The sequence below is a fragment of the Molossus molossus genome, unplaced genomic scaffold (genome assembly GCF_014108415.1).
Source record: "Molossus molossus isolate mMolMol1 unplaced genomic scaffold, mMolMol1.p scaffold_m16_p_1, whole genome shotgun sequence".
In the NCBI taxonomy this organism is placed as follows: domain Eukaryota; kingdom Metazoa; phylum Chordata; class Mammalia; order Chiroptera; family Molossidae; genus Molossus; species Molossus molossus.
In genome coordinates this window covers 172,991,760-173,017,042 of record NW_023425344.1, presented here as the reverse complement: position 1 = coordinate 173,017,042, position 25,283 = coordinate 172,991,760, and the positions used below count along the sequence as shown (strand labels likewise).

General features: G+C 49.1%; 1 protein-coding gene across 1 annotated transcript in view; it reads left to right on the top strand.

The window, feature by feature from the left end:
- RYR3 (ryanodine receptor 3) overlaps positions 1 to 25,283 on the top strand; it is a 372,120-nt gene that overhangs the window by 136,588 nt on the left and 210,249 nt on the right. The window contains exons 21-28 of the mRNA XM_036247201.1: positions 6,292 to 6,508; positions 10,537 to 10,641; positions 12,225 to 12,328; positions 14,118 to 14,201; positions 15,671 to 15,830; positions 17,364 to 17,511; positions 18,352 to 18,557; positions 19,167 to 19,341. Coding sequence (XP_036103094.1) covers positions 6,292 to 6,508; positions 10,537 to 10,641; positions 12,225 to 12,328; positions 14,118 to 14,201; positions 15,671 to 15,830; positions 17,364 to 17,511; positions 18,352 to 18,557; positions 19,167 to 19,341 — 1,199 coding nt within the window. The remainder of the gene's footprint in view (positions 1 to 6,291; positions 6,509 to 10,536; positions 10,642 to 12,224; positions 12,329 to 14,117; positions 14,202 to 15,670; positions 15,831 to 17,363; positions 17,512 to 18,351; positions 18,558 to 19,166; positions 19,342 to 25,283) is intronic.

Below are 25,283 nucleotides of genomic sequence, written 5' to 3'. Positions count from 1 at the left end.
TACGAGGTCCGCACATCAGTCTGTCCTGTCATCTGACTATTCTGAACGTGCCTTTCCGTTTTCTTCTGTGTGGTTCACGGCCGACACGATAGTGCAGTGGCGCTTCGGTGTCCCAGCCGTGTTCATGATAGGACAGAATTTGGGAGGAGGCCTAGGTACCTTGAAGCCCACGCCAAGGGCTGAGTTCCTCAGCTGCCAGGAAGCTCTTGCTGAAAGGTGGTCTCACCCTGCAAAGTGGCAGCGCGGTGTGAACCACCTGGGGAGCATCACACAGGAGCTGAGGGTACAGTGGGATGTGGCGCTACGTTTGCTTTGCAGAAAATTGATGAATTCGACACTGTCATGCAGCGATTTTCAACCGGTGTGCAGTGAGAATTTCTACAACATCCAATAACTGACTATTTCGTCAGGAGCACTGACCCCTTTTCCCTTAGATTGTCCAATTTAAAAAAAATTGACAACAGCCAGCACAACAGTAGCCATCCAGTGTAAATGAATCAAAAGTATACCTTTTTTGTTTGTTTGGTCAGAGTGGCGAAAAACATGAAATACATTGTTTGGTGTGCCGCAGAATTTTAGTAATGGGTTTGTGTGTGTTGTGAGATGAAAAAGGTTGAGAATTGCTACTGTAACAGAATGTATGTTATAGCTATAGTTCAATTCCCCACAGACTATTTTATCATCTCACATAACTCTTTACCAGCCCTTGGTAATTTAGAAAAACAACAGTATCCAAAGACGGTTGTATTTGCAGTTGCTGTTTGTTTTCCCGGTGGTATCCCCCAGACTTGGCTAACACTCAGGTAACCAACAGCTGTTTCCAGCTCACTGTGGTCAGTGCCATGGAAATTATTGCTGAAATCAATATACTTCTGTGAAGAACATGATGAGCCCTGGCTGGATTGCCCTGGGCGCTCATCAAACACTGTCCAGAAAGAAGGTTGGATGTGGACACGTAGATACTCCGACTGTTCGCCCACCTTGGCGATGCAGAGTAAAGAGGCCATTAGGAATCACGACTTGTGAATTGAGTTTCAGGTCAGCAAAAGCTTGCTAATTCTTCCTCTCTTAAACACAGCCTGTATCCTTGTGTCCTTGGGGACGCCATCCCAACTCTCTGGGAGGGACTCAACAGCAGATAAGAGGAACAGACTCGGGTGACTTCACACACTTGCTAGTAAGCCGTGAATAAGCAAACGCCCTTTCTGCGCACAGTGAGGCTTTGGTTTTTACTGTACTTTGTTATTCATGGGCCAGTCTTCCTAATCTGGAAATCTGCAATAGGCAGCCTCATCTCTTCTGCAAACTGGCAAGCAAAAACGCACGCATCTCGAAAGATGAAAATGCTGGTGAGGATTTTTTCGATACAATTTTCTCCGTTTTCAAAATCAATCAAGTAAATAGAAGATTCCTCCACACATCCCGAAACTTCAGGACTCCCACGTGGCCATTGCTGGAGCTATTGCTCATTCTGAGGTGGAGGAATCTGAGGACACAATTGCTTACTGTAATCACTTTGGGAAGAAAAAGCCTGCTTTGAGCGTTGGTGGAAGAAGATCTGAGCCATAGGAAGGACCCCAGAAGGTGATACAAGTACTTTAGTGGAAGAGAGTAAATTGATTAATGAAATTGATTTTTAAAATCCATTAATGTGGACAAAAGTCCGAAGATAAAGAACTCATTTTAATTAAGAACTCTATTCTTACATTTTTTTTTTTTTAACTTGAACCTTTTTTTATTTTTTTGGTGCTGGGCAATCTGATAGAACCCAAGGAGCAGGGAAGAAGACACCTAGAGAAGACTTACGCTCTATTTGGAAATTTCTCATTTACGACGGAGGCAAAGGTTTCCCAGAGAAACCCTGAGTGCCCAATAATGGGTTTATTGACGGGAGTAGACTAGGTGGTTATAACTTTCTTATTTCCCCTTCGAGCCCTTCAAATCCATGCTCTGGACTTCTGGAAAGTTCTTGGGCAGGTTCCGTAGCCTTATTACTCCTTTTCAGAACCAGGACAATCTTGTCAGTAATAAGCCCACGCATGTGAACATGAAGACTCCAGATTCGTACCAGTTGATGTTTGAGCCCTCCCCCTTCCAGCCAGGAGTTCGAGGTCCACCTCTTGTCCCTGTGGGTCTGGCTCCTCCCCCGTGAGCCAGCCCCTGTCTCAAACCCTCTGGAGGTGAGCCAGGGCCCAGGTGACTGGGGGAAGGGCACGTCCTGTGGAGCTGACACAGCTGTCCGGTAGCACGAGACCTTTGTATAGCAGCTGGGCAATGGCTGCTGCTCTCTCTTCTGGGGCCCTGGGGCCCTTTACTTGAAGAGCCTGGGTGGGGAGCCTCCGACTGCTCCTTTGACACAGGCTCTACCACTTGCGTGCCTTCTGCCCGACCCGACCACCCCCTGCATTCCCCAGGCCTCCCGCCTCCGCCACCCTTGGGTTTCTGATCTCTGCCCAGTCGTCTGCCTTTCTGGGGATGGCTGACGGCTGGCTCATTTGCGGGTCCTCTCTCTGGCCTTCCAGAAGCACAGTCCTTGGCCCCATCTCTCTGCTCTTCCCCATGAGTCTCTCTCCCTCCTCTGTCACCAGGCAAATGTGTCCCTCACTGAACCTCGGGTCAGTCGTGAAGCTTCTGAATAGTTCTTGATGGCCTCATCCTTCCTGTTCCGAGGGAGAAAACCCCCTCCCCGACACTCTCTCCACGGGAATGCTGTACCTTTCTTGTCCCTGTGGAGGTGCACAGGGGACTAAAGCTGACGGAACTGGTTTCACGATATTTGGGAGCTCCTCCGTAGCTAACCCAGCACCTCGCTCCAGATGTAGGAAAATTGGCATTCACGGAATTGTCCTCCTGTGGGACCCCTGCTGAAACTGAGACAGAGTGGAGCCCATTTTAATATCCTCACATAGAGTGGATTTCAGACATCTCATGTCCCTTTGACTGTTTATTTCACACCTGTATTTTATCCCTAGTTCTTTCCTTTGACCTGGTCCCTGGATCTCCCCGAGGGGGTGAGGAGGAGGACCACCAATAGTGGTGGAGTTTGGGGGAGCCCCTCGTGGGCATTGAGGGAAGCAGCCGCAGACTGTGGGCGTGCCTGGCACCAGCTCCTGTCCAGTCCCACCTGCTGGGAGCAGGCTCCACTCTGACAGGGCTTTGGAAGCAACCCAAGGCCATTCTTCTACCCACCAAAGCACAGCACAACTGCGTCTGGAGACAAGGCTTCAGCAAGCAGTCAACACTAGTTACTGGCTGTGTTAATTTTTCATTCTACAGTTTGTGTGACCATTGGAGGAGATAAGATTTAGATTTATCTTGATTTTCATTCTTCTTTTAATAACTAGATATAGTTCTGGCTGGTTTTGCTCAGTGGTTAGAGTGTCGGCCTGCGGACCAATGAGTCACGGGTTCAATCCCAGTCAAGAGCACGTACCTCGGTTGCGGTTCATCCCAGCCCTGGTCTGGTTGTACAGGAGACAACCAGTCGATGTGGCTTTATCACATCAATGTTTCTATCTCTCCTCCCTCCTTCCCCCCTCTCTGATGATAAATGGAAAAGTATCCTCGGGTGAGGAATAAAACAACAAAAACAACTCAATGTACAAATACACAAACAGAAAGCATTATTCTCCTTAAGTGCTATATGGAACGCCACCTTTCTTGATTAGTTATCTATCCAGCAGAGGACAGTAAATCTTAAAACGTAAGAGAGATTTTAAAACTAAGCAGAACTGGCAACAGAGCTCAAGAATAATTAAGTTCGGAGTAACGAAGACTACACTTGCCGTACAAGCTCCCAGCTCAGCTTCTCGCAGGAAGGATGCTGAAAGAGGAGAGAGCGGCCAAGAAATCCCACACTCATTCTTTGCTCAGAAAGATCCCATTTTATCCCATGGTTTCCACATGTCAGTAACAATCTGTTGTGTTGCAGTTGGACTGGGAAGTTCTCCACAAATGGTTTCAAGGCTTAGTCATCATTTCCTGGAGTTTCACTGAATCAGTAACATTGCGGGCTAATGACTCAGTCTTGTTTTAATGTCGTCGTTCATGTTCTTAATATTTGTAGAGCGTGCCCTATTGCGTAACATTTAATGTAGGAACACTTGCCAGGGGTAATTGCAGTGCTAATTCTATAGCACTGTTGTTTTGTACTTCCAAATGCGCAAGGCGGGGGTTTCATATTTCTATAATTAATTTTAAACCAGCATTTTATAAAATGCTGTTTGGATAAAGATTTGGTTTGTATTGGAAAGGGAAGAAAGTCTTAATGTCTTTCACTTGGGGAGATTTTATTTTCCATTTTCATGACTGAGCTGTTTCCACAGTCACAACTCCTCAGCCAGCACTGAGACTTCTCTTGCAAGGCTGCCCTACCAGAATAGTTCAGTTAAAGGAAGTGAGGTTTCGGGGAGAGTGTTGGTGTGAGAGCTTTGCTAGATCGTCCTCCTTCCTCCGTACACCTCATCCCACTTCACACACATGCCTGCTCCAACAGACCCCCCCCCCAAAAAAAAGTGGGATCTGGCTGCTTCTTTCCATGTTGGTCTTCATCACCACAGTCCAACCACCCTCATCTCTCACTGTGAATGATGGGTGTCAGGTACCTGCAGTTGCCTCCTAATTGGTCCCTAGTCCTTTCTACATAGAGCAACTTGAAAATTTATTTCTTCTAAAATCCCTCAGAAGCTTCCCACTTGGAAGAAAATCTCAACTCCATACCATGGCTCACAGACCCTGCCTGGTATGGCCCTGCTGCCTCCCACCTCATCTCTATCTCTCAAGCTCTCCATGTTCTCACCACCGCCACCCAAGCTCTCTCTACCTCAGGGCCTTTGCACATGTTGTTTCTCTGCCTGGAATGCTCTTCCTACAGATTTTGAACTCATTGGCTTCTCCTTATCTCATGGGATTAACTCATATGTCTCCTCCTCACACCTTCCTTGACTCCAATCCTTCCTTGACCCCCTTCCCAAGTTATTTTATGTCTCCGTCATCAAATGTCTCCCAATCAGACATTGGGCCTATTTGTCTAGTTGAACTTCCACTCTATGCTTTGTTCAGTGCTGAATCCTTAGTGCAGAGAACATTGCAAGTGCTGGGGGCCTAGTGAATGGTTGTTGAGTGGAGGGGGTGAATGCTGTGTGCAGATACTGTGTGTACGTATTGGTTTTTCCTGTGTGAAACTATTGTTGACCCTGCAGGGCTACATCCCTTGCCATGTTTTAATTACTTAAAACTTCAGTCATATTTCCTCATCAATTTAATGTGGTGGCAGTTGATTTGGGAAGGCTGTATTTCTAGTTGCTCACCCAAGGAGCATGTGACTATCTTTTTGAAATAGTTCACTTTCATCCTCTCCTTCTTGCAGGGGAGCTTTGGGGTCCAACCCTAACTCTAGCCTAACCTATAGATCTGGGGCTGAAATTCAGCCAGAATGCTGAGTACAATATTGAAAGACTTCAGTGCGTTGCAATTAGTGCCTACCAGTGCTCTGAGCCCCAAAGTGTTCTTTCCCCTTCCGTGGGCGGTCCCTCCAGGCGCTGGTGAAGGGGGCCAGGGAATCAGGCTTGGAGGGCAGCAGGGTGGTGGTGCCCCAGAGAACAGCACTGGAACCCTAATAAGCAAACGTTTTGTTCCCCTCTGGCCCCCAGTGGCAATGGCCACCTGCTGATGCTTTCTCAGAGTCGCCCTCACATGGCTGCTTTGGAGAACTGCAGCCTCTGCGGTGTGTCATTTCCATTCATGTTGCTTGGCGTGTAGACCATTTGCATTTCATCCTCTGGCGTTACCTAAATCTTTTGTCTGCATCTTAAAATAAGAATTTCCTATTTTCCTCAGATAGTTACATCGTGCTTCCTTTCACTGGTGTGTGACTAATCTCCCTCAGATTAGAAGACTGAAGCTCTTGTGCTCTGATTCCAATATGTTGTTTTCAGAGGGTGTGGGCAGCAGCAGCAGCAGCAGTAGCAGCATCACTGTTACTCTTTTGAATACTCTAGTAATAACATAGAGTAATGATTTACCTCCTAGAGTAAGGATATTTTTTTAAATCTGGACACAGTAACATTCTAACTAACTTTTAAGAACTTGGCTGACATGGTCAACTGAAGATCCCACTCAGCTGTCTCTCCGCTGCTTTGTTTCATACTTGAGGACGTTTGTTGTGCTGACCCTGAATTCAGTCGCTTCCCAACAAAAGAACGGGGGTAGGGGGAACTGATCTTGAATGTTCCCCTATTTGGGCTGCTATGTTTTTGTAACCTCTCTCTCCTTGATCTCTCCAAATGACAGAGTGCGCTTCCTGATGGGTGGACGTCATGGGGAATTTAAGTTTCTGCCTCCCTCTGGCTACGCCCCTTGCTACGAAGCCTTACTTCCCAAAGAAAAGATGAGACTGGAGCCTGTCAAAGAATATAAACGAGACACCGAAGGCATTAGAGATCTGCTGGGGACCACCCAGTCCCTCTCCCAAGCCTCTTTCACCCCATGCCCCATAGACACCAGTCAGGTAGGTACAAGTGCCAACGGGAGGCAACCCCGCGGATGACATACTAGGGCTGCATCCTCCTTTCTCGGTTGCCTTTGAACCATTCTCTTTTTTCTTTTTTTAAATGTTTTTCTTTATTGGTTTTAGAGGGAGAGGGAGAGAGAGATAGAAACATCGATGAGAGAGAACATCGATTGGCCGCCTCCTGCATGTCCCCCACTGGGGACCAGGCCCACAACCTGGGCATATGCCCTGACCAGGAATCGAACCAGTGACCTCTTGGTGCATAGGTCAACCCTCAACCACTGAGCCACACCGGCCAGACTAAACCATTCTTATAATACGTCTATAGAATTGTCATATAATGTGAACCACTGTTACTCTTGGAGGATTTCTCAACCCGTGGACAAGTTTGAGACTAGCTACATGGCACTGTACCAGGCTCTGTGAAGCACGGGCAGAACGATTGCAGTGTTCTTGGGGAATTCACAACCAGGTTGAAGAGGTAAAAGGCGAATGTATGACTTTTTATAGTCTAAATGCGATAAGCGCAAAATGAAGAGTATACCCAAGTGAATGCTCGAGGCGCCCTGTCGGCTAGAATGGTTCCAGGGTCTGGGTAGAGAGGCGGGAATCCAGTCAGGCCCTGCAGTGAGCTCAGATGGGGGGGGGGGGGGGTGTGAGTAACAGGAATGGGATGAGTAAGGGCCTAGAAGTGAAAACACAAAGTGGGGGAGGTGGTAATGAACGCCCCATGGCTGGACGCTGGGAGGAAGAGGAGCATGGAGAACAGCTGGAAACAAAACTGAAACTGAAGGAAATGGGGCAGACAGGAGGGCTTGGAAAGTGCTGATACATGGACTTCTCCGTTCCCCTTCCAGGGTCAGCAGTTTGAGAGGGACAGGTTCACATGGTTACGATAAGGGGCATCCGCAGCTCTCAGTATTTCCTATAAACCAGTGCTGCTCCAATCATCGTTCTGGACGTTAGAGGAAGTAATGAGCAGGGACCTTGTCTCTGAGGTGCTTGGGGTGATCGTTGGTAAGCATACAGCTGTTTGGGCACGTAGAAGGGTCAAGCGTGGATTCTTCCATAACATCCCTACGACCCTGTGACATCCAGTCTGTCCCATAGGACAGACACCGCAGCGTCTCTGCCTGCTGCCCAGAGCCCCGAACGGCACCGGGGCGTCATTGGAGTTGAGAATGCAGACGGGCAGATGGGCAGCTGGGGAAGAGTCTGTGAGCCAGACTGACCCTAGGACCCCATCATCTGGTTCCTGGGTACTCTAGACAAGAAGCTTGAGGGCCGAAGAACCCATTAGCTCTTCCGTGGACCCAATTCGCCCTGGTGCCGGGGTGGGGGCGGAGGACATGAGCAGGAGCACGGTTTCTGCCTCTCCGTGCTGCCCTGCGTACCCAGTCATCGGAACAGTACTGCTACTCGGAGAGGGCTTGTTGGAAGAGATGCAGCTTCTAGGAGAGATCGGAAGAATGGGGCGGGGGGGTTGATGAGGGAGGCAAAGAGGGCTTGACCCCAGGGTGAGAAGAGTTTCTCAACATGCAGAGGTGAACATTTGGAAATCCAAGCAGAGACAGACGCAGGACCAGGCTGTCAGGACCCAAAGCTGAATGGGTATGGACCCTGGGTGTTGGGCAGTGTGGCTGGGAAACACAGTCACAGGGAAGTGCTCACTGGAAAGGTACAGTGTATTATCTTGAGTGAGACCTTGTCATTTTTTAGAATCTACCGTTCTGTGAAGTTATTGTCGAAGGAGAAGTTAAATACCAGGTGCTCACAGTCAGCTCCTCCTCCCTGGGGCACATCAGCCCCTTTGCAGTTTAAGGATCACTGACTGGAGCCCTGTGGCTACACAGGACCAGTGCCAGGGCTTGAACCACCCAGCCCCAGGGGAGAGCAGCCCAGACAGCCAGGAGGCGGTTATCACGCCAGAGTTACTCTGTCCCAGCTAGTCACCAGTTCAGGTCACTGACCTGTGACCCGGGTGGTTTGTGGAGGCCTCTTCCCACACTTTCCTCTTTCACCGAAGCACGGGGTTCCTCCGACGGCAAGTCCGTTTCCCGACTGCGGTCAGCTAAGGAGCACTTAGCCTAAACAGATTATCTTTGTTAACCAGTAAAATCCAAAGACAGTTGTAATTTGTTTTATTAGTGTAGTAGTCAACAACGACAGAAAAAAAAAATAGGGAAAAAAGAGAAACTACTTGAGCCCCCAGTTTGTGGCCTCGATGGAGAGAGATGAACCGAAGTTCTAGGAAAACACAGAGAAACTCTCCCTAAAGGGGAAGACTTCCCAAAGGCTGTGCCATTTGAGCTAAATTCAGAAGGAGGCCTATTGAGGGTGTTTGTGTGAAAACCAGAGCTGACCAGCAGTTAAAGTGCCGACGGCCAGTCTTACTTAGGATCGATTGCAGCGAGGGGGAGGGCACTGGTACAGCTGGGCTTGTTCTGAACACAAGAACCTGTGGGGATTTGTTGCCAAGGACCAGGTTGAGGGGTGGAGCCGAGGTGGTCAGAGGGTTACTAAGAGGAAACGTCATTCTTGCTAAACCGACCTAAGGGGATTCTAGCTGAAGGCAGGTCAGAGTGATCGCTATCACCTGGGAGATGGTGGGGATGAGGAAATTAGATCAGATATGGAAAGTGATCAAATTTCAAGGGCAGTAGATCCTCGCTAAACTGATTTAGCATGATTCTTGCTAAAACGGGGGTCTTGAGGGCAAGGCCAGGGACGGAGCCTGCTCAAAAGGGATCGAAAACACCTATCTAGTGTTGGGTCAAGGAGAGGCTGTCATTTGTCATGTGGCGTGGAGGGGGGTGTGTGTGTGTTATGTGCATCTTGGGGAGTATTAATAAGGTAAAGGTTGTGCCCTAGCCGGTTTGGCTCAGCAGTTAGAGCGTCGGCCTGCAGACCAGAGTCGCAGGTTCTATCCCCATCCAGGGCACGTGCCACAGTTGCGGTTCGGTCTCAGGCCCTGGTTGAGGTTGCACAGGAGGCAGCCAATCAATGTGTCTCTCTCACGTTGATGTTTCTCTCTCCCTCCCTCATTTCCTCCCTCTTTAACTGAAGATAAATGGGAAAATATCCTCAGGTGAGGATTAAAAATAATAATAATAATAAAAATAAGGTAAAGGTGGCATATGCAAAGACACAGAACTGTGGAACAGGTGACCTTTTGGAAGAATTTCAAGCAGTTTGGAGAGGGTGTGTTTGGGAGGACCACGATGAGAGAACCGAAGAAAGACACGGGATGCTTGGTTAAGACATCTAGTCTATATCTTAGGGGGGCCAAGGAACACTTGAAGACCCTGAGGAGTGTGTCTTCAGGTGCTTTTGTTTTCGCAGACTTATGACTCTGGCCAATGTGGAGTGAGATTGGTGGGGAGTGGGGAGGACCCATTGTGAGGCTCTTGCAGTGGTCCAGAGAGAAAACGAGGTTGAGGGGTGTAGAGGAGGGGACCCTACAGAAAGATGCTCAGTAAATAAACATGACTTATTTCATGACTGATTAGGTGGGGAGAGGGGGGAGGGAATGGTAGGTTGACTTCCAGGCTTAAAGTAATAGAGGGGCAGTTTAACAAAAAGAAAATAAAAACAGGAAGAGAAAAGGTTTCGAAGGAGAGATAATGAACTCATCTTTGAATAACATATTGTGTTCCCTTTGGTGGAGCAATGGGTCTGAACTCAGGAGAGACCATGGCAGGAGATGTGCTCATGAGGGGGCGCCCATCTACGGGCTGGGAGGTCTCCCAAGGAGAGCACGGAGGGGGCGAGAGAAGGCCAGGGGGCATTCGTAGGCGAAGAGCATGCGACACCGATGCCTGTGAAGAAGACAGAGGGATGGGCAGAAGGAAGCCAAGCCAGGAGAGAATCTCTGGAAGCTGCTCCTCTGGAAGCTGGCCCAGTGCAGTGCGGCGGCGCGCAGTGCGGCGGCGCGCAGTGCACCTGATCCACACAGATCCAATGATAGGTTTTAGCACAATTGCCTCTTGTCCTTCTGACTTTACTCTTGTTCCTTTTCCTTTCAGGTGGTTTTGCCACCTCACCTAGAGAAGATCCGAGACAGACTGGCTGAGAACATCCACGAGCTTTGGGGAATGAACAAAATAGAGCTTGGCTGGACTTGCGGCAAGGTACGGGTTCCAGTGGCCAGGCTGAGGTGGACGGTCAGGTCCCCTTGTGACCTGGAAGGGTTCGTCAAAGACCTGGATGAGGAAGGGAAGCTCAGGAGTCAGAACCCACCCTGACTGCCCCGGCCCAGCTTCCGGCGTGGTCAGCAGCAGGCGCACTCGGCCTTGGCTCGGGCGGTCAGGAGAGCCGAGGAGACCCGCTCTGCACAGGCAGACCCAGGAACCCGCGTCCCGTTCGCTCCCAAGCGCGGGTTTCCTTTACTTGAGGAATCGCACGTGCGGTGGATCCTCAGCACCCCTTTTGGAATCCTCTCGTCTCCCGTTCTTTTCGGAAAAGCCGTCCTTTCTGCGTGGGTGGGGAGAAGACGCTGATTCATCGTCATGAATCAGAATTTGTTTAATACGGTTTTGGGGTGTATCACTAAGATTAATGAATGCTCAGAGGAGGTTAAGGAATCTCTTTCAGTAGAAAGCATTTTTCAAGGAGACTGCAAATTGACTTTGTTCCGTGATTGGTGTAAGATCACGTCTGAAGGCAGAAGGGTAGGTGAGTTCTGAAGCTGCTGTGACCCTGAGACTCTCAAATTATGCAGGGTCTAGCTTCGTTACTGCAAGGGTTCTCGCCACGCACTCTGCACGTATATATTGATACAGTGCCATGACATAGTCTCCTTAAATCTGACCACCTCGCTGCTGTGCACTCACAACGCGCTCCTGTAGAGAACTAAGCGCAATTGCAATTTTACCTTTATTTCTACAATTCTTTTATTCTGTACCTACTTCAGGGGACTGGGACTATCTCAGCTCACCATTGAACTCCGAGCGGCTAGCTCAATGCCTACCACATAGTAGACACTCAACAAATATTTGTTGAATGAATGAATGAATGAATGAATGTATTGGTGAATGTCTGTCCAGTGCAATAGCCATAAGCCATATGTGACTACTGAGCCCTTGAAATGGGACTAATTTGAATTGAGATGTGCTAAGTATAAAATACACCCTAGATTTTGAGGACTTACCATGAAAAATAATATAAACTATCTGATAAATGCTCTCTTATATTGATTACTTATGAAAATGCTAATATGTTGGATATATTGAGTTAAATAAAATACAATATCCAAATCAACTTCACCTGTTTCTTCTTGCTTTTCTAATGTGGGTACTAGGAAATCTGAGATTACAGGCGTGGTTCACATCTGCGCCTGTATTTCTATTGGACTGCACTGGTCCAGGGCGCAGTCCTTCGTGTTCTGAAGAAGGCTACCGTTCAGGAGCACGAGGGCTCCGTGAACTTGGCCAGGCAGGAGCGTGGCTACCATGTGTGAAATTGCCTCTCTGGAAAAGTATGTTCTGAATGCAGACACCTGGCTAGAAATAAACCCACAGAACCCAAGCCTGGTGGCTCGGGGACTGTATGTGTCCTTCACCAGAGAGCTCGTCTATTTGCCTATCAGCAAATAGCTGTCCTTGTCCTGCCTGATAGAGTCTGCCTGGGCCATGTTTCACAGCGCGTCCTTTTCTGTTTTCCAAGGCGGTGCCAGCTGTCAAACTTGAATTATATCCTTTTTATTGTCACCTAGATACGAGATGACAATAAACGGCAACACCCCTGCCTGGTGGAGTTTTCAAAACTGCCCGAAACTGAGAAGAATTATAACCTGCAAATGTCAACTGAAACCTTAAAGTGAGTGTTTAATTGAATTGAATTGAATTGGGACTATACAGTGAGTGGATGATTTAATGTCTTATAACTGAACATCAAAGATATGTCTTTTGCCTGAAAAACGTGACACATTCTGATAAATTAGAGGGTGATTATTCATGCCACAAAAAGATTTTTCATAGTGAAGAACATATCCACCATTGTGGTTTAGCATATATATTTCTACAGAGGCCCTTTGCTCTTTGCCAGGGAGGGGGGCAGTGTAGGCGGAGAGAGGGGGGCAGTGTAGACGGAGAGAGGGGGGCAGTGTAGGCGGAGAGAGGGGGGCAGTGTAGACGGAGAGGGGGCAGTGTAGACGGAGAGGGGGCAGTGTAGGCCGAGAGGGGGGCAGTGTAGGCCGAGAGGGGGGCAGTGTAGGCCGAGAGGGGGGCAGTGTAGACGGAGAGAGGGGGGCAGTGTAGACGGAGAGAGGGGGGCAGTGTAGGCAGAGAGGGGGGCAGTGTAGACGGAGAGGGGGGGCAGTGTAGACGGAGAGGGGGTCAGTGTAGATGGAGAGGGGGCAGTGTAGGCGGAGAGAGGGGGGCAGTGTAGACGGAGAGGGGGGCAGTGTAGGCCGAGAGGGGGGCAGTGTAGGCGGAGAGAGGGGGGCAGTGTAGGCGGAGAGAGGGGGGGCAGTGTAGACGGAGAGAGGGGGGCAGTGTAGGCGGAGAGAGGGGGGCAGTGTAGGCGGAGAGGGGGGCAGTGAAGGCCGAGAGGGGGGCAGTGTAGGCCGAGAGGGGGGCAGTGTAGGCCGAGGGGGCCGTGGAGCAGGCCGAGGTGTGGCGCTCTGCCGGCGGTTGGGTGCGGTTTCAGCAGAGGGGGCCAGAGTAGGCTGACAGAAAGAAAAACAATCAAAGGACCCACTGCTCCTTGTCATTCAGGTCAAATCAAGAAAGGAGGAGGTGTTTCTAAAAACCAATGGGAAAACATGGATTGATTCACTAAAATTCAATTTAAAAACAACTTTTAGCTTCTCTGTGATCCCACGCAGGATTGAAAGCATAACTTAAACTTTGAATTTTTTAGCCCAGGTGGGTACCTCCCACCTGGAATTTCTTTGGTGCCTGTTACCTGCTCTCTGTGTTGTATTTCTGTTCTCTCAACGTCAGGGCAGAACATTCTAACGCTGCAGTTTTGTTGGCATAACCATGCTCGGTCACCATGCCTTGTCTCCGGGCTCACACACGTGATGTCTTCGGTCACCCTGACACTTCTGAGGGTGTGGCTCAGGAACCTCACAGTGTCCTGCACAGCTCAAGGCTCTGACAGGGAGCACACAGTCAATACTCCCTGAACTGTGGAGTTGCCATTACGATGCTATCTGTCCCCTGCAGTCAGAGAAACAGGATACAATTCTAGTGCAAATTTGTAAACACAAAAATGTCTCGAAGTGGGAATCTGAACCAACTCTTTATATTCTTATGCTTGCTATCACCTAAATCTGGAGTTGGCAAACTATGGATCATGGGCCAATCCGACCAGCCACCTATTTTTATAAATAAAGTTTTACTGTAGCAAAGCCAAGCTCACTGCTTTGCCTATTGTCTACGGTTGCTTGCACACCCTACACCGGCAGCGTTGAGTATTTGTGACAGAGACGTATGGCCCTCAATGCCTAAATGTCTACTTGGTGGCCCTTTACAGAAAAACGTGGGTAACCCCTGGTCTAAATTAATGAGATTGTCTGCATTTATCAACTCGGGTGCGGGGCAGGGCTCTTGCTGACCTTGATCTTGCAGTTGATCCTCGTTTTTCCCTCTGTGTGTCACAGAACCCTCCTGGCCTTGGGGTGCCACATTGCTCATGTGAATCCAGTCGCTGAAGAGGATCTCAAGAAGGTCAAACTGTCCAAAAAGTAGGTGATTTTTTCCTTTTTTTTTTAGAGTTTCAAGCCTTGAATGGATGGCTCCCCCAGTTCCTCAGGCTGTGCTAAAATCCCCCGAGAGAAGCCTGCGAAAGTACAAGTGTCCGCAGCCTTTCCCTGTTTGCTTCCTCTGCCCAGCTCTGCAGGACTGTTGTCAGTTTGGAGCCAAGAGATGCAGTGCTCGGGGCGGTGTACTGCCTCGGGTCTGTCACAGTGGTGGTTGGCACAGGAGCCTGGAAGGGGTTGGTAGCCGTAGCAAAGATCCACTCCCGCGGCCTTGGGCCAGCCTTATAAATCCTTTGTGGGAATGGGTGCCTCTGCCAAGATCTAATGTGGCCCCCAAATCTGCAGCGTGCTGCTGCTTCCTGTCTTCCCCATTCAGAGCCACGCGTGCTCACACAGAGATACGCGCTCACTGGCCCCTTGCACACTCTCTGTCGTGTGCCAGGCTGGGTGCTCACCATTCACACGGGTGTCATAATTAGTTATGAGCCGAGGCATAGCCAGCATTCATCAAATGCGTCCCTCCCCCTCCTTCCCTGTTAAACGCCAAGCTCCGCTCTCTGAGACTGAGAGAGAGCAGCACCTCTGAGAGGCAGCAGCAGGAACGGCAGCCTGCTGGCCAAGGCGTCCCCAGCAGGTGGACGAGGGCCAGTATCTTATGCCTACAGTCGACCCTGAATCCTGGGTGGCATCAGCCTTGGTCTACAAGGCATCATTTTTAGGCTCTGGCCGTGGTCTGGGCTTTCAGTGGCCCTGAAGCCGTGGGGGCCTCTGGAATCACATTCCCACGTGGCTGTGATCAGCTGTCCTCTGACAGTCCCTCTGCAGTGGGCCCTTGTCCCCTGCATTCACACAGTCATCTACCTGGTCTCGTACGGAGCTTTTCCCATCTTCACGTTGTCTTCAAATTAAAGACACTTGAAGCTGTGACTCCTGCACTGGACACCTAACCACTCAGATCACTTCAAGGTCACAAATTGTCTAGTGCCATGATCTTTTAAAATTCCCTAAGTAAAGGTATAACGTCCTAAGTCTGAGCACAAGATGCTGATGTACAAGAAACGATTTGGCTCAAGGTCCTTCCTGTCCTTGCCAGTGTGGTTGGAACCTTTTGTGTTTAGAAGTAGGATGAAGGAGCTCCGGGCAGTGTTACAGCTAAGTGTGCCCATTATTTGTAGGGCACACAAGTGTTTCCTTGCACATAGCATGGATTTGCACTGACCATCCACTTCCTCTGGCAGTGTACTTTGAATCTGTGATGCACATTGGCAAAAAGGGCGGTAGACAGGGGCTTCATCTAGGGACTTGAAGCAGAACAGAGCTGTTCTTTCCGCCACAGGGGAGAGCCTGCAACGGTAGCCCTATTCTCATTTTCTGACCACGTGTCGATCTAAAATCTGGAATGGGGGAGTCCTACAGATCCGTTCAAAATATAATTTTTTTCCATTTACTTGTAGCTACATGATGTCCAATGGCTACAAGCCAGCCCCTTTGGATTTGTCTGATGTGAAGCTATTACCTTCTCAGGAAGTTTTAGTGGATAAGCTTGCAGAAAATGCACATAATGTCTGGGCAAAAGACAGAATAAAGCAAGGATGGACCTATGGCATTCAACAGGTGAGACGTGCTGGCCAGGCCTCCTGGAAGAGTGGGGAGCTGTGAGCACCCATCAGCATGCCCTCGTGTTTGGGTGGTGGCGGCTGTTGGATTGGAAGATGCGGGTTGTTCTTACACTCTGTTCCTCCTGCTCAGCTCATTCGTTATTTATAGAATCTTGGGGATGGATGGCCTTGGTAACAGTCACATTGACATTATCTCCAGGCACAGTTCCAGTTTTGTGGAACTGGACAGGCTTGCTTTCCCTTTGTGCGTCTGGTTCACCTGTGATTGTGTGCCCATCTGAATGGTAGTTTGTATTGTGATGATGATATACGAGTGGGGATTATTATATGAACGGAATATTATGTTAGATCGTGGGAGATCTATTGTCAGTCTTGGTTGTTTTCCAATTCTTTTAGGGAATGCTACCTAATGAATGAAGTTCCGTGTTCTCTCTTTCCCTTCTGTACCTCGAACTTCCTTTCCTCCTCCCTATCTTGCTGTCCGCCCTGTGGAGAGAGCTCTCTTGCCTCTCCCCGAGGCCAGGAGAAGGCACTCACAGATCAGCGTCACAGCCCGCAGTATCTCTGGAATGGTCCCAAGTGTCTACCACTGAGAGTGTAAAGGAGGGCTCACTAGTGGGGAGAGGGCACCCAGCCTTCCGAGAAGCCTGTGCCCCTACTTCCACGTGTCAGGCCGAGGTTCCTGGGCAGCCAGGACTCTTCTCTGGAGCCCGAGGCGGCCTAAGAGCCGGGGCGCAGCGAGGAGTTAGGCGGCGTTTAGAGCCAGAGTTCAGCCCCAAACCATCTGGCACACCTCTCTTCTTGAAATGCTTTCCTCGGCTCCGTAAATACCAGGATTGGGGTCAGGGAAGTTCCAGGGTAGCCGAGAACACACATTTTCCTTCACATCTGAACCCACACAGGTGTAGAAGCCGAGAAGACCACACCGTGGAAACCATGGTAGGGAGGGGCTGGGGGTTCAAACAGCGCGCCAGGCATATTAATTTATAACGACTTATCACTGCTGTTGTCATGGTCTTCTTAGTCCTCCCTACGGAACCGAGGTGGACTGGAGCACAGGTGTGTGCCTCCTGCTGTGACACACACTCTGGTTCTGCCACCTTTTCTGCGGTGCTGCCGTGGACGCAGATGGTTCTCCATTAAGAGGCTGTTGTGCGGAGGCGCTACCGGTTTACATCATGGTGTGATCATTCCACAGGGGGTCGTTATGTAAACCCCCATCTGCCTCACCTTGAGGAAGGTGATTTCCAACCAGTTGCTGACACTTCCTCTTATTCGTAGCCTGGCGTTAGTGAAATGCGTTTCTTGAATGCTAGCTGTGGACATTAGTCCATTTTTTCCATTGGCACTCACTTAACCCTGAAGAGAGGGAGCGAATGTGTCCATGGCCGACTGTCGCGGCACCGGGAGAAGGGCTAGGGGACTCGGCGGGAACGCTGGGACTGCTCCGAGGACCTGTCAGTGGGACAAGCTACTTGTAAAGACAAAACGCATTTTCTCCAGACCTCTTTTCTCCGGCTTCACATAGGATTTGAAGAACAAGAGGAATCCCCGTCTGGTGCCGTATGCACTGCTGGATGAGCGTACCAAGAAGTCGAACAGGGACAGCCTTCGGGAAGCTGTTCGGACGTTTGTTGGTTACGGCTACAACATCGAGCCGTCGGACCAAGAACTAGGTAATGAGCGGAGATTGATCGTCTGGCCCCAATTTGCATAGCGTGTCCTCTTCTCAGGAAATGCTGACTTTGAGTGGGTCTAACTTGTACTGTTAAGAATGACCTTGGTGCTGAAGGGCACTACACTAAATGGTGTGTTTATGAAGCAGGGGGAATGGGTGGGGAGAACCATATTTGACAATAAAACATTGTCCCATTGGCAGATGTGTCTGATGAGCACGTCCCACGGGGAAGAAGCTGTCCTCCAGGGTAGCTGAACTTTTTTCTGGTTATTTGGTCACAAAAACCTTCATTTATTTTCCACATGTGAATATCAGCTTACTTTTAGACCAGGTGATCTCATCCCCAAATGAAATTTTAACACCGATTAAAATCAGCAGCTTAAAATTTATGAACATGTCATTGCCCTCCCAGACCCCAGGATGTGCTAAGCCACAGGGGTTCAAGGGATGGATTGGGGGTAAGACAGACCTGGGTTCAGATCCTTGCTCTCCTTGATTTATTGGCTCTGTGACCTTGAACAAATGATGTAGTAACCTCTCTGAACCTCTGTTTTTCCTCTGTAAAGTGAGCTCATAGGATTGTTGCTAGGAAAAGCTGAGATACAGTCTAAAGGATCTGCTACAAAGTAACTGCTCAGGGAATGGTAGCTTGTATTGTTATGAGGAGATGATACAAGTGATGATTATTATATGAACAGAATATTATGTTAGATAGTGGGAGATCGATCATCAGTCTTTATTGTTTTCCAATTCTTTTCGGGAATGCTACCTAATGAATAAAGTTCTGTGTTCTCTCTTTCCCTTCTACACCCTCAACTTCCTTCCCTTCCCACGGTAGCGGACCCTGCCGTGGAGAAAGTCAGCATAGACAAGATCCGATTTTTCCGGGTAGAGCGGTCTTACGCAGTGCAATCTGGAAAGTGGTATTTTGAGTTTGAGGTGGTGACCGGCGGAGACATGCGTGTGGGCTGGGCCAGGCCAGGCTGTCGGCCTGACATTGAGCTGGGAGCCGATGACCAAGCCTTTGTGTTTGAAGGCAGCAGGGTGAGTCTGAACAGTATCCACACATCCTCAGTCTAAGATGTTTCTTTTTTTCTCCAAACATTTTGCCAGAAGTTGGAAGCACTGAGTGTCTGGGTCTCTGGCTTCAAAACAAGCAGCTACCACCACTGGCTAATTTAAACCATGGAATGATTATTACCTAGGAGTTATCTTCTGCTCTTTGCTCTGGTAAAAGGGAGGGCTGTACACCCAAGATCTTTCTGAAATCACCTACATATCTGCCCCAGAGCCCATTGCCTTTACTCTAGAGGAGGTTCGCAGAGTCCTATGCAGCCACTATCTGGGAAGGTCTCACCACTTTGTCCTGGAGGGAGTCCTGCCTATGGTCATAGCTGAGCAGGTATTGGGAGACTTGGGCCACCTTTTCTGATGAGGTGTATGTATTTTAGTTTCATTCATCTGTAAGACAGATCACTCCTCCCTGTGGCTTGTCCTTGGTAGACAGGTGAGGCGAAACCAGGTACCACTTTGTAGAAACCAGGTACCACTACGGTAGGAGAAGTTGCTCCTTTGATCATTTCTCTAGCAGCATGGGGACTGCTTCTAGGACTGTCATGTCATTTCTCTGAGCTCTGGGATCTTGTCTCCTAGGGCCAGCGTTGGCATCAAGGGAGTGGGTATTTTGGACGCACCTGGCAGCCAGGAGATGTGGTCGGATGTATGATTAACCTAGATGATGCTTCGATGATCTTTACACTGAATGGGGAGCTGCTGATCACCAACAAAGGCTCGGAACTTGCCTTTGCGGATTACGAGGTTGAGAATGGTAAATCGACTGCCTTTCCCTTCATTCCAATGCCATGAGTTGTAGGAAAATCCAGGGGGAGCTGGGTGAGCTCGTCTACCTCCTTATTTAGGCTGCACTGTTCTTTGCATATTTGAAACCCTGGTGGTGAAAACCAGTCCTTATACTATCATTTTGAAGAAATCAAAATAAATAAGAGGGGTAGTGGTATGTCTAGCCTAAATATAAGTTATGAACTTGCAGATAGATTGATTGAGAAGCTTTGCTCTGATTCCCTGGTCTGCACCGTGGCTGTTTACATGTCCCCAGGTTTCCTAGGGTTACAGAGGAAATGCTGATTGCATGTGGACTAATGTCCCTGGTAGAACAGAAAAGTCTGTGAATGAAGGAATTATCTTTTTATTCTGATTTAAATTGTCAGTATGCATGTTTGTGTAATTGAACCTGAGGCTTTGATGAGAGCCATTGAAACACAGAAGTTCAACTTAGCTGTTCCCTTGAATGAAATATGACTTATTTTGAAAATCAAACATGCTGGGAAACCCAAGCACAGTGGCATTTATTAATGGCCATGATTAGACCAGAATCAAGCCAGTGCTTTAGATACACAAAGGAGCAATTGGCACGCACTTCCTGTCTGCAGAACTAAATGAAGCACAAAGGCGCGTAGGAGAAGGAGCGCTGTGCTACGGGTCAGCTGACTCCCCGCTAACACGCTGTGCGGCTCCCTGAGAGGCTTGGCTGGTCTTCCCTGGGCTTCCGGAGAAGGAGAGGGCAGACCACAAAGTTCCAACATCCTTGCCAGGTGTAACATTCTATGGCAATGGCCTGCTGCCTGCTGGGTGCCCGCCGTGCTGTGTGTGCCGCTCTGCTGCTCCGTCACAGACGAGGGGGGGCGGGTGGTTGAGAGGGGCCTGAGCACTCCTCTGGCCTCTGCCCCTCCCCTCCTGTGACATCTCGGGTGGATTTGGACTTGATTTACCATCTTGGCATCTCACTTCCCCCTCTAAAATGAGCAGGGCTCCTTGATAGCTTACATCTCTGGCACTTGACAAAAAGCAGCAGTCCCCACCAAGAAAGCAAGAAGATATCAAACCACATAGGCAGGAGCAGTGGGAATGCCTGCAGCTGTATATATAGTAATAGAAATATTTATGGTTTATAGAATGTTTTTAGCTTTATAAGTGACTGTCACACTTTTTAAAAAATAAATTTCTTTATTGATTTTTAGAGGGAGAGGGCGAGAGAGAGAAATAAAAACATTGATGAGAGAGAACATTGATTGGCCGCCTCCTGCATGCCCCCCACTGGGGATTGGGCCCACAACCTGGGCATGTGTCCTGACCGGGAATTGAACTGGCGACCTCTTGGTGTATGGGTCAACGCTCAACCACTGAGCCACACCGGCCCAGTCACTTTCACACTTTTTACAGATACCTATTATCTACAACATTTGCATCCAACTGAACCCTAAAAGGGCTTTAAAGATTTTTCTGAGCACCACCTATTTGGGGAACTTGAAAGGCTGCAAGTCAGTGTATATTCCTGGAAAGACAGGATGGCTAGAGCAAGATGGGGTCACGTCGTAATGCCTTCTGACAGGTTTAAAGTCAGAGTTCTAAAGAAAGAATCTTATTCTGGAGATGTGCGGGGAAGACGTTGCCGGCAGAAAGCAAGGAGTACGGGCTGGTTAGGAGGCCATGTGTGGGTAGACATGAGGGCAGTTAGACGACACCTCTCCTGACATGGCTCTTAGGAACCAGACTGACCCAGCACCCCCCACAGGCAGCGCTCTCTTCTTGAGGCTGGAAGAAAATGAAACACCAGAAGGTGAAGGCGAAGGCTCAGGCTCAGGCTCAGGCTCATCCCCGAGGAAAGCTCTCGGGGTAGAAGGGGTCCAAAGACAGGAGACGGGTTCCTGGCTCTCCTGTGCGTGTACTGGGGAAGGTCGCCTGTCTGTGAGGCTTTGACTCGACATAAGGAAGAGGTGAGAATCTTGTCTGTTGGGCAGAGTTGGGAGAACTTTGTAAGACCAAAGTCTTGCTACTCCACATGTGGCCCGCTTGTTAGAAATGCAGACTCTCAGGCCCCTCCAGTCCTGCCGAATCAGAAACCACATTCAGCCAGGAGCTGCGGTTTGTGTGCACGTTGAAGACTGAGAAGCAGCGATCTGCAGAACGAAGAACTGCAAGCGGCACCTGTACGAAAGAGCTCATTTCTAGTTGTCAAAATGAATGAGATGAGCTCTTCTTGGGATGGTGTCTGCAGGCGTTTAGAAGGGTCCTGTGTCTGACATACCATCTCTCTAAGGCTGTCCTACAATACAGCCTCGAACAAAGTGAGGCTGTCCCGAGCCCCTGGTAACAGAATTGTTTGCCAGGCAGGTTGGGAGAGCACCAAAATCTGCATGTGGCGTGTGCCCAGGCCGACTGCTCACAGAGTCCATACTGTGAGACCTGACGTTCTAATGAGATTGTATGAAACAAAAAGACATGTCAGCCAGCCAGGCGGTGGTGGGCCCGTGTGTGCTAGATGTGTCTGTGACAGGATCAAGCGTGCTTCCCTATTAGGAGCACACAGTTGTGTGAAAGTGTTGAAGACACAAGCACAGTCAGAAAGCTAATTTTTTTTTAAAAACTTTTTTGAGTACTAAAATAAGTAAATAGATAAAATAATAATGCAAAGCCGTAGGTTACGAATGACAAATTACTAATGCAGCTTGAATATTCTATATGAAGGACTGGCACTGAAAGAGTCTGAGATGTCCACCTCTTGGGAAGGATACTCCCTCAGGAAGGATACTCCCTCAGGATTTAACTAGAGGGTGGGTGTGGAATCAGGAAAGGGCAGGACAGTTTGGAAGGTTTGCATGTGGAATATGGAAGATGCATCTGGAAAGACAGACAAGGTGCAGATTATAGCCTCAAATACCAAGACTCAGTTTTTCCATTGAAGACACTTTTGTTGTCTAAATCTGGGCCAAGCACCCTTAGACACAGGGCGGGGAAGGGGGCTATTGGAGGATTTGAGCAGAGGAATACTGTAAAATAGAGGGATATTTTAGGGTAATTCTGCTTTTAAAAATCATCTGTGATAATGAAAGAGATGCCTCGCAGGCGTTTTGTGTACAGAGACATGATTTGACCTTCAGAATAACAAAGTCTATTACTAGGAAGCTGTTTTATAATAGAATTGTACTGTGTTATGTTAACACATTATGCTGTAGTATCATCTCGCACTTTACTAACACAGAGACAAGATCATTGGAAGACTCTTTCCACTGGTTCTGTGACGGCCCAGGAAGGGCAGTTGAAAGGGAGTGTATGCCATTCTTCGATAACAATAGCACAGAGGCCTGGAATGACCACACAGCATCTCTTCGTTCGCTGTGGAAAGTGGAAAGAGGCTGCATTCTCGCCTTGAGCTGTTAGGGAAAGCATCTGCTGCAAACAAAACATTTTGTGCATTGTAGCCCCGTGAAGCAACAATCCCCTGTGTTTGTACTCTGGTCGCCAAGCCTCCCAGCCTTGATTCCGGCCATCATCCCCGTGGGAGCTGTGCTGTGGGAAGTTTTTAGTCCTTGGAGAGAAGGAATGGGGACAGACATTAACATGCATGGCTGTTTTTTCCTCTGGGTTATTTATAAGTTGGTATCTCCATCCTCTTCTGCATTGTAGATGATATACTCTTATCTGCCTCATTAGAGCTGTTCTAATTATTGCTTCCTACCCTGATCCCCGGGCCGGACCATTACAGCTCTTAATGTTGTCAACCAAAAGCATCTGGAAGCTCAGAAGCTTCCATGGCGAAAACTTTGCCATTAGTCTTCTCTTTTATTCTGCTTTAAAGGAAGGACGATACAGTCCTGAACCTCCTGCCAGGCTTCAGAATGTGACATCTGCAAGAGGCTTCAGTGCCAGCTTCTGCTCTGCCTCTGTGCCCCCCCCCCCGGGGGGCACCCTGCTGCAGGGCTGGTGTCTGCGGGCGGCCGCCCGGACTGTTCCCTTCTTAGCCTGTCGGGGTTTAACGGCTCCCCCAGCTCTGCTGGCTGCTCTTCCGTAGGCAGCACACGGAACTCACTTGCCAGAATTGTCACTGTCATCTGCACGCAAACACGTTGGCACCAAGGGCCCCCTGTTCTTTCTGCTGGCGGCTGCTATGATTCAGAAGGTGGCTGTGGCCGGGGACACATGCCTTTTGTTTTCTACAAGGCTCGTGAGAAACTCAGTGCTGTCCCTCAACTCCATCCTCGTGAGGCTGAGCGGGAAATGAAAGGTACTGGGTAAAATACATGCTGTTGGACTGAGATGCGCAGAAACGCCCCAGGAAAGGTCTGGGCCATCATCTAACCACTTTTCTCCCAGATCTGCTTTTCCATCACTGGTAGTGATTTGCTGTCATGTCAGTCTTCAGTTTGTTATGGATTAAACATGATTCATGGTTTGAGTTTTCTAGAGGTCTGGTTTCTTTCCAAGCTCTTCAATGATAAAAAGATGACCTCCTGGCTACCCCCCTCCCTCGACACAAAATCAATATGAAGCCTTGTGATGCCAAGTTTATCAGAACCTGGGGTCGTCTACAGGATGCAGGTGTGCGTGTTCTTGCCATTCCCATCCTGGGACAAGAACTCGACGCACGTCTTGGTTCAAGGTGATGCCATCTGCAGATTTTCTCCTCACACCTCTTCGAAAAGGAAGGGGATGTTTCTGTCCCCCTTTAGCTGTCCATCTTCTTACCTCTCCAGGCTCTCTTGCAGCAGGGGTTCATTGGGTTGTAGGCAAAGTGCTCATGAGAGTCAATGCTCCTAGTACTGCCATGTGGCCTTATCAGATGCGACTTCTTTATCCAGGTCGACCCCGGGGAGCTGCATGGAGCTGTGACGGGCAGTCTTTCTCCTCTCAGGGCCTGGAGACTCCTCCAGTCCTCAGTCTTGTGGTCATGGATCTCAGGCTGCATGGTCTAGAGGCCAGCTGGGCAACTGCATGCCCCGTGGGAAAATCACTTGAGAAGTGAAGGAAGACTTAGTCACAAGGCAGTCCTGGTGCATCAGAATTAGAAAGCAGGCGCCCCGGCCTCACTCCCCATGGCTTGCTCTGGACTGTTCCTCAGGCTGTCCGGTCCGGGTGCTGGCTCTGCAGCTCACTAGGTGGCAGACCTTGAGCAAGCCCTTCAACCTGCTATGCCTTAGTTTCCTCATCTGTAAAATGGGGACAATAATGAGATGAATCTCTAGAGCCCAGTGCTTAGAAAGGACTTGATAAATATTAGCTATTGTGCTTTATCATCATTCTTCCCCCTTATCTGTCTAGCACGTGGACTTACAAAGTTACACGAAGTATTGGTGCCTCAAGTGAAGAAATCTTACATATGGATAGATCACTAGTGGAGGGAGCTAATCGAATGTGTCCCAGTTGGCAAGTATTTTGCCCCAGGAGAAAGTGCTGGTGCCTTATAGAGTTGTCTTTGCTCTCGGTCCTTTCTAGGTTCCCTCTTTTCTGCATTAAGGTTTGAATGTAGCTTCTCTGCTGCTGCTTTAAAGAACTGCCTCTGCCCTGGCCGGTTTGGCTTAGCAGTTAGAGCATCAGCCCATGGACCAGAGAGTCCCGGGTTCAGTTCCCACTAAGGGCATTTACCTCGGTTGCAGTTTGTTCCCACCCCGGTTGGGGTCCTGTGGGTGGCAGCCAATTGATGTCTCTCTCTCACATCAATGTTTCTTTCTCTCTCTTCCCCCCTCTCTCCCTCCCGCTGTATCTGAAGATAAATGTAAAAAAAAAAAAAAGTCCTCAGGTATGGAAAAATAAATAAATAAAGAGCTACCCCTACTATGCCCACTTAGCCCCCCAGAGGACCCCACATGCTTTCCCTCCCATTGCTTCCCCTCCGAGACTCCTGTTCCACACCTTTTTCCATGGAATGTTGAGCTCCCCCCTGCAAAGAGGTCTTCTGCCCTGTAGGGACCACAC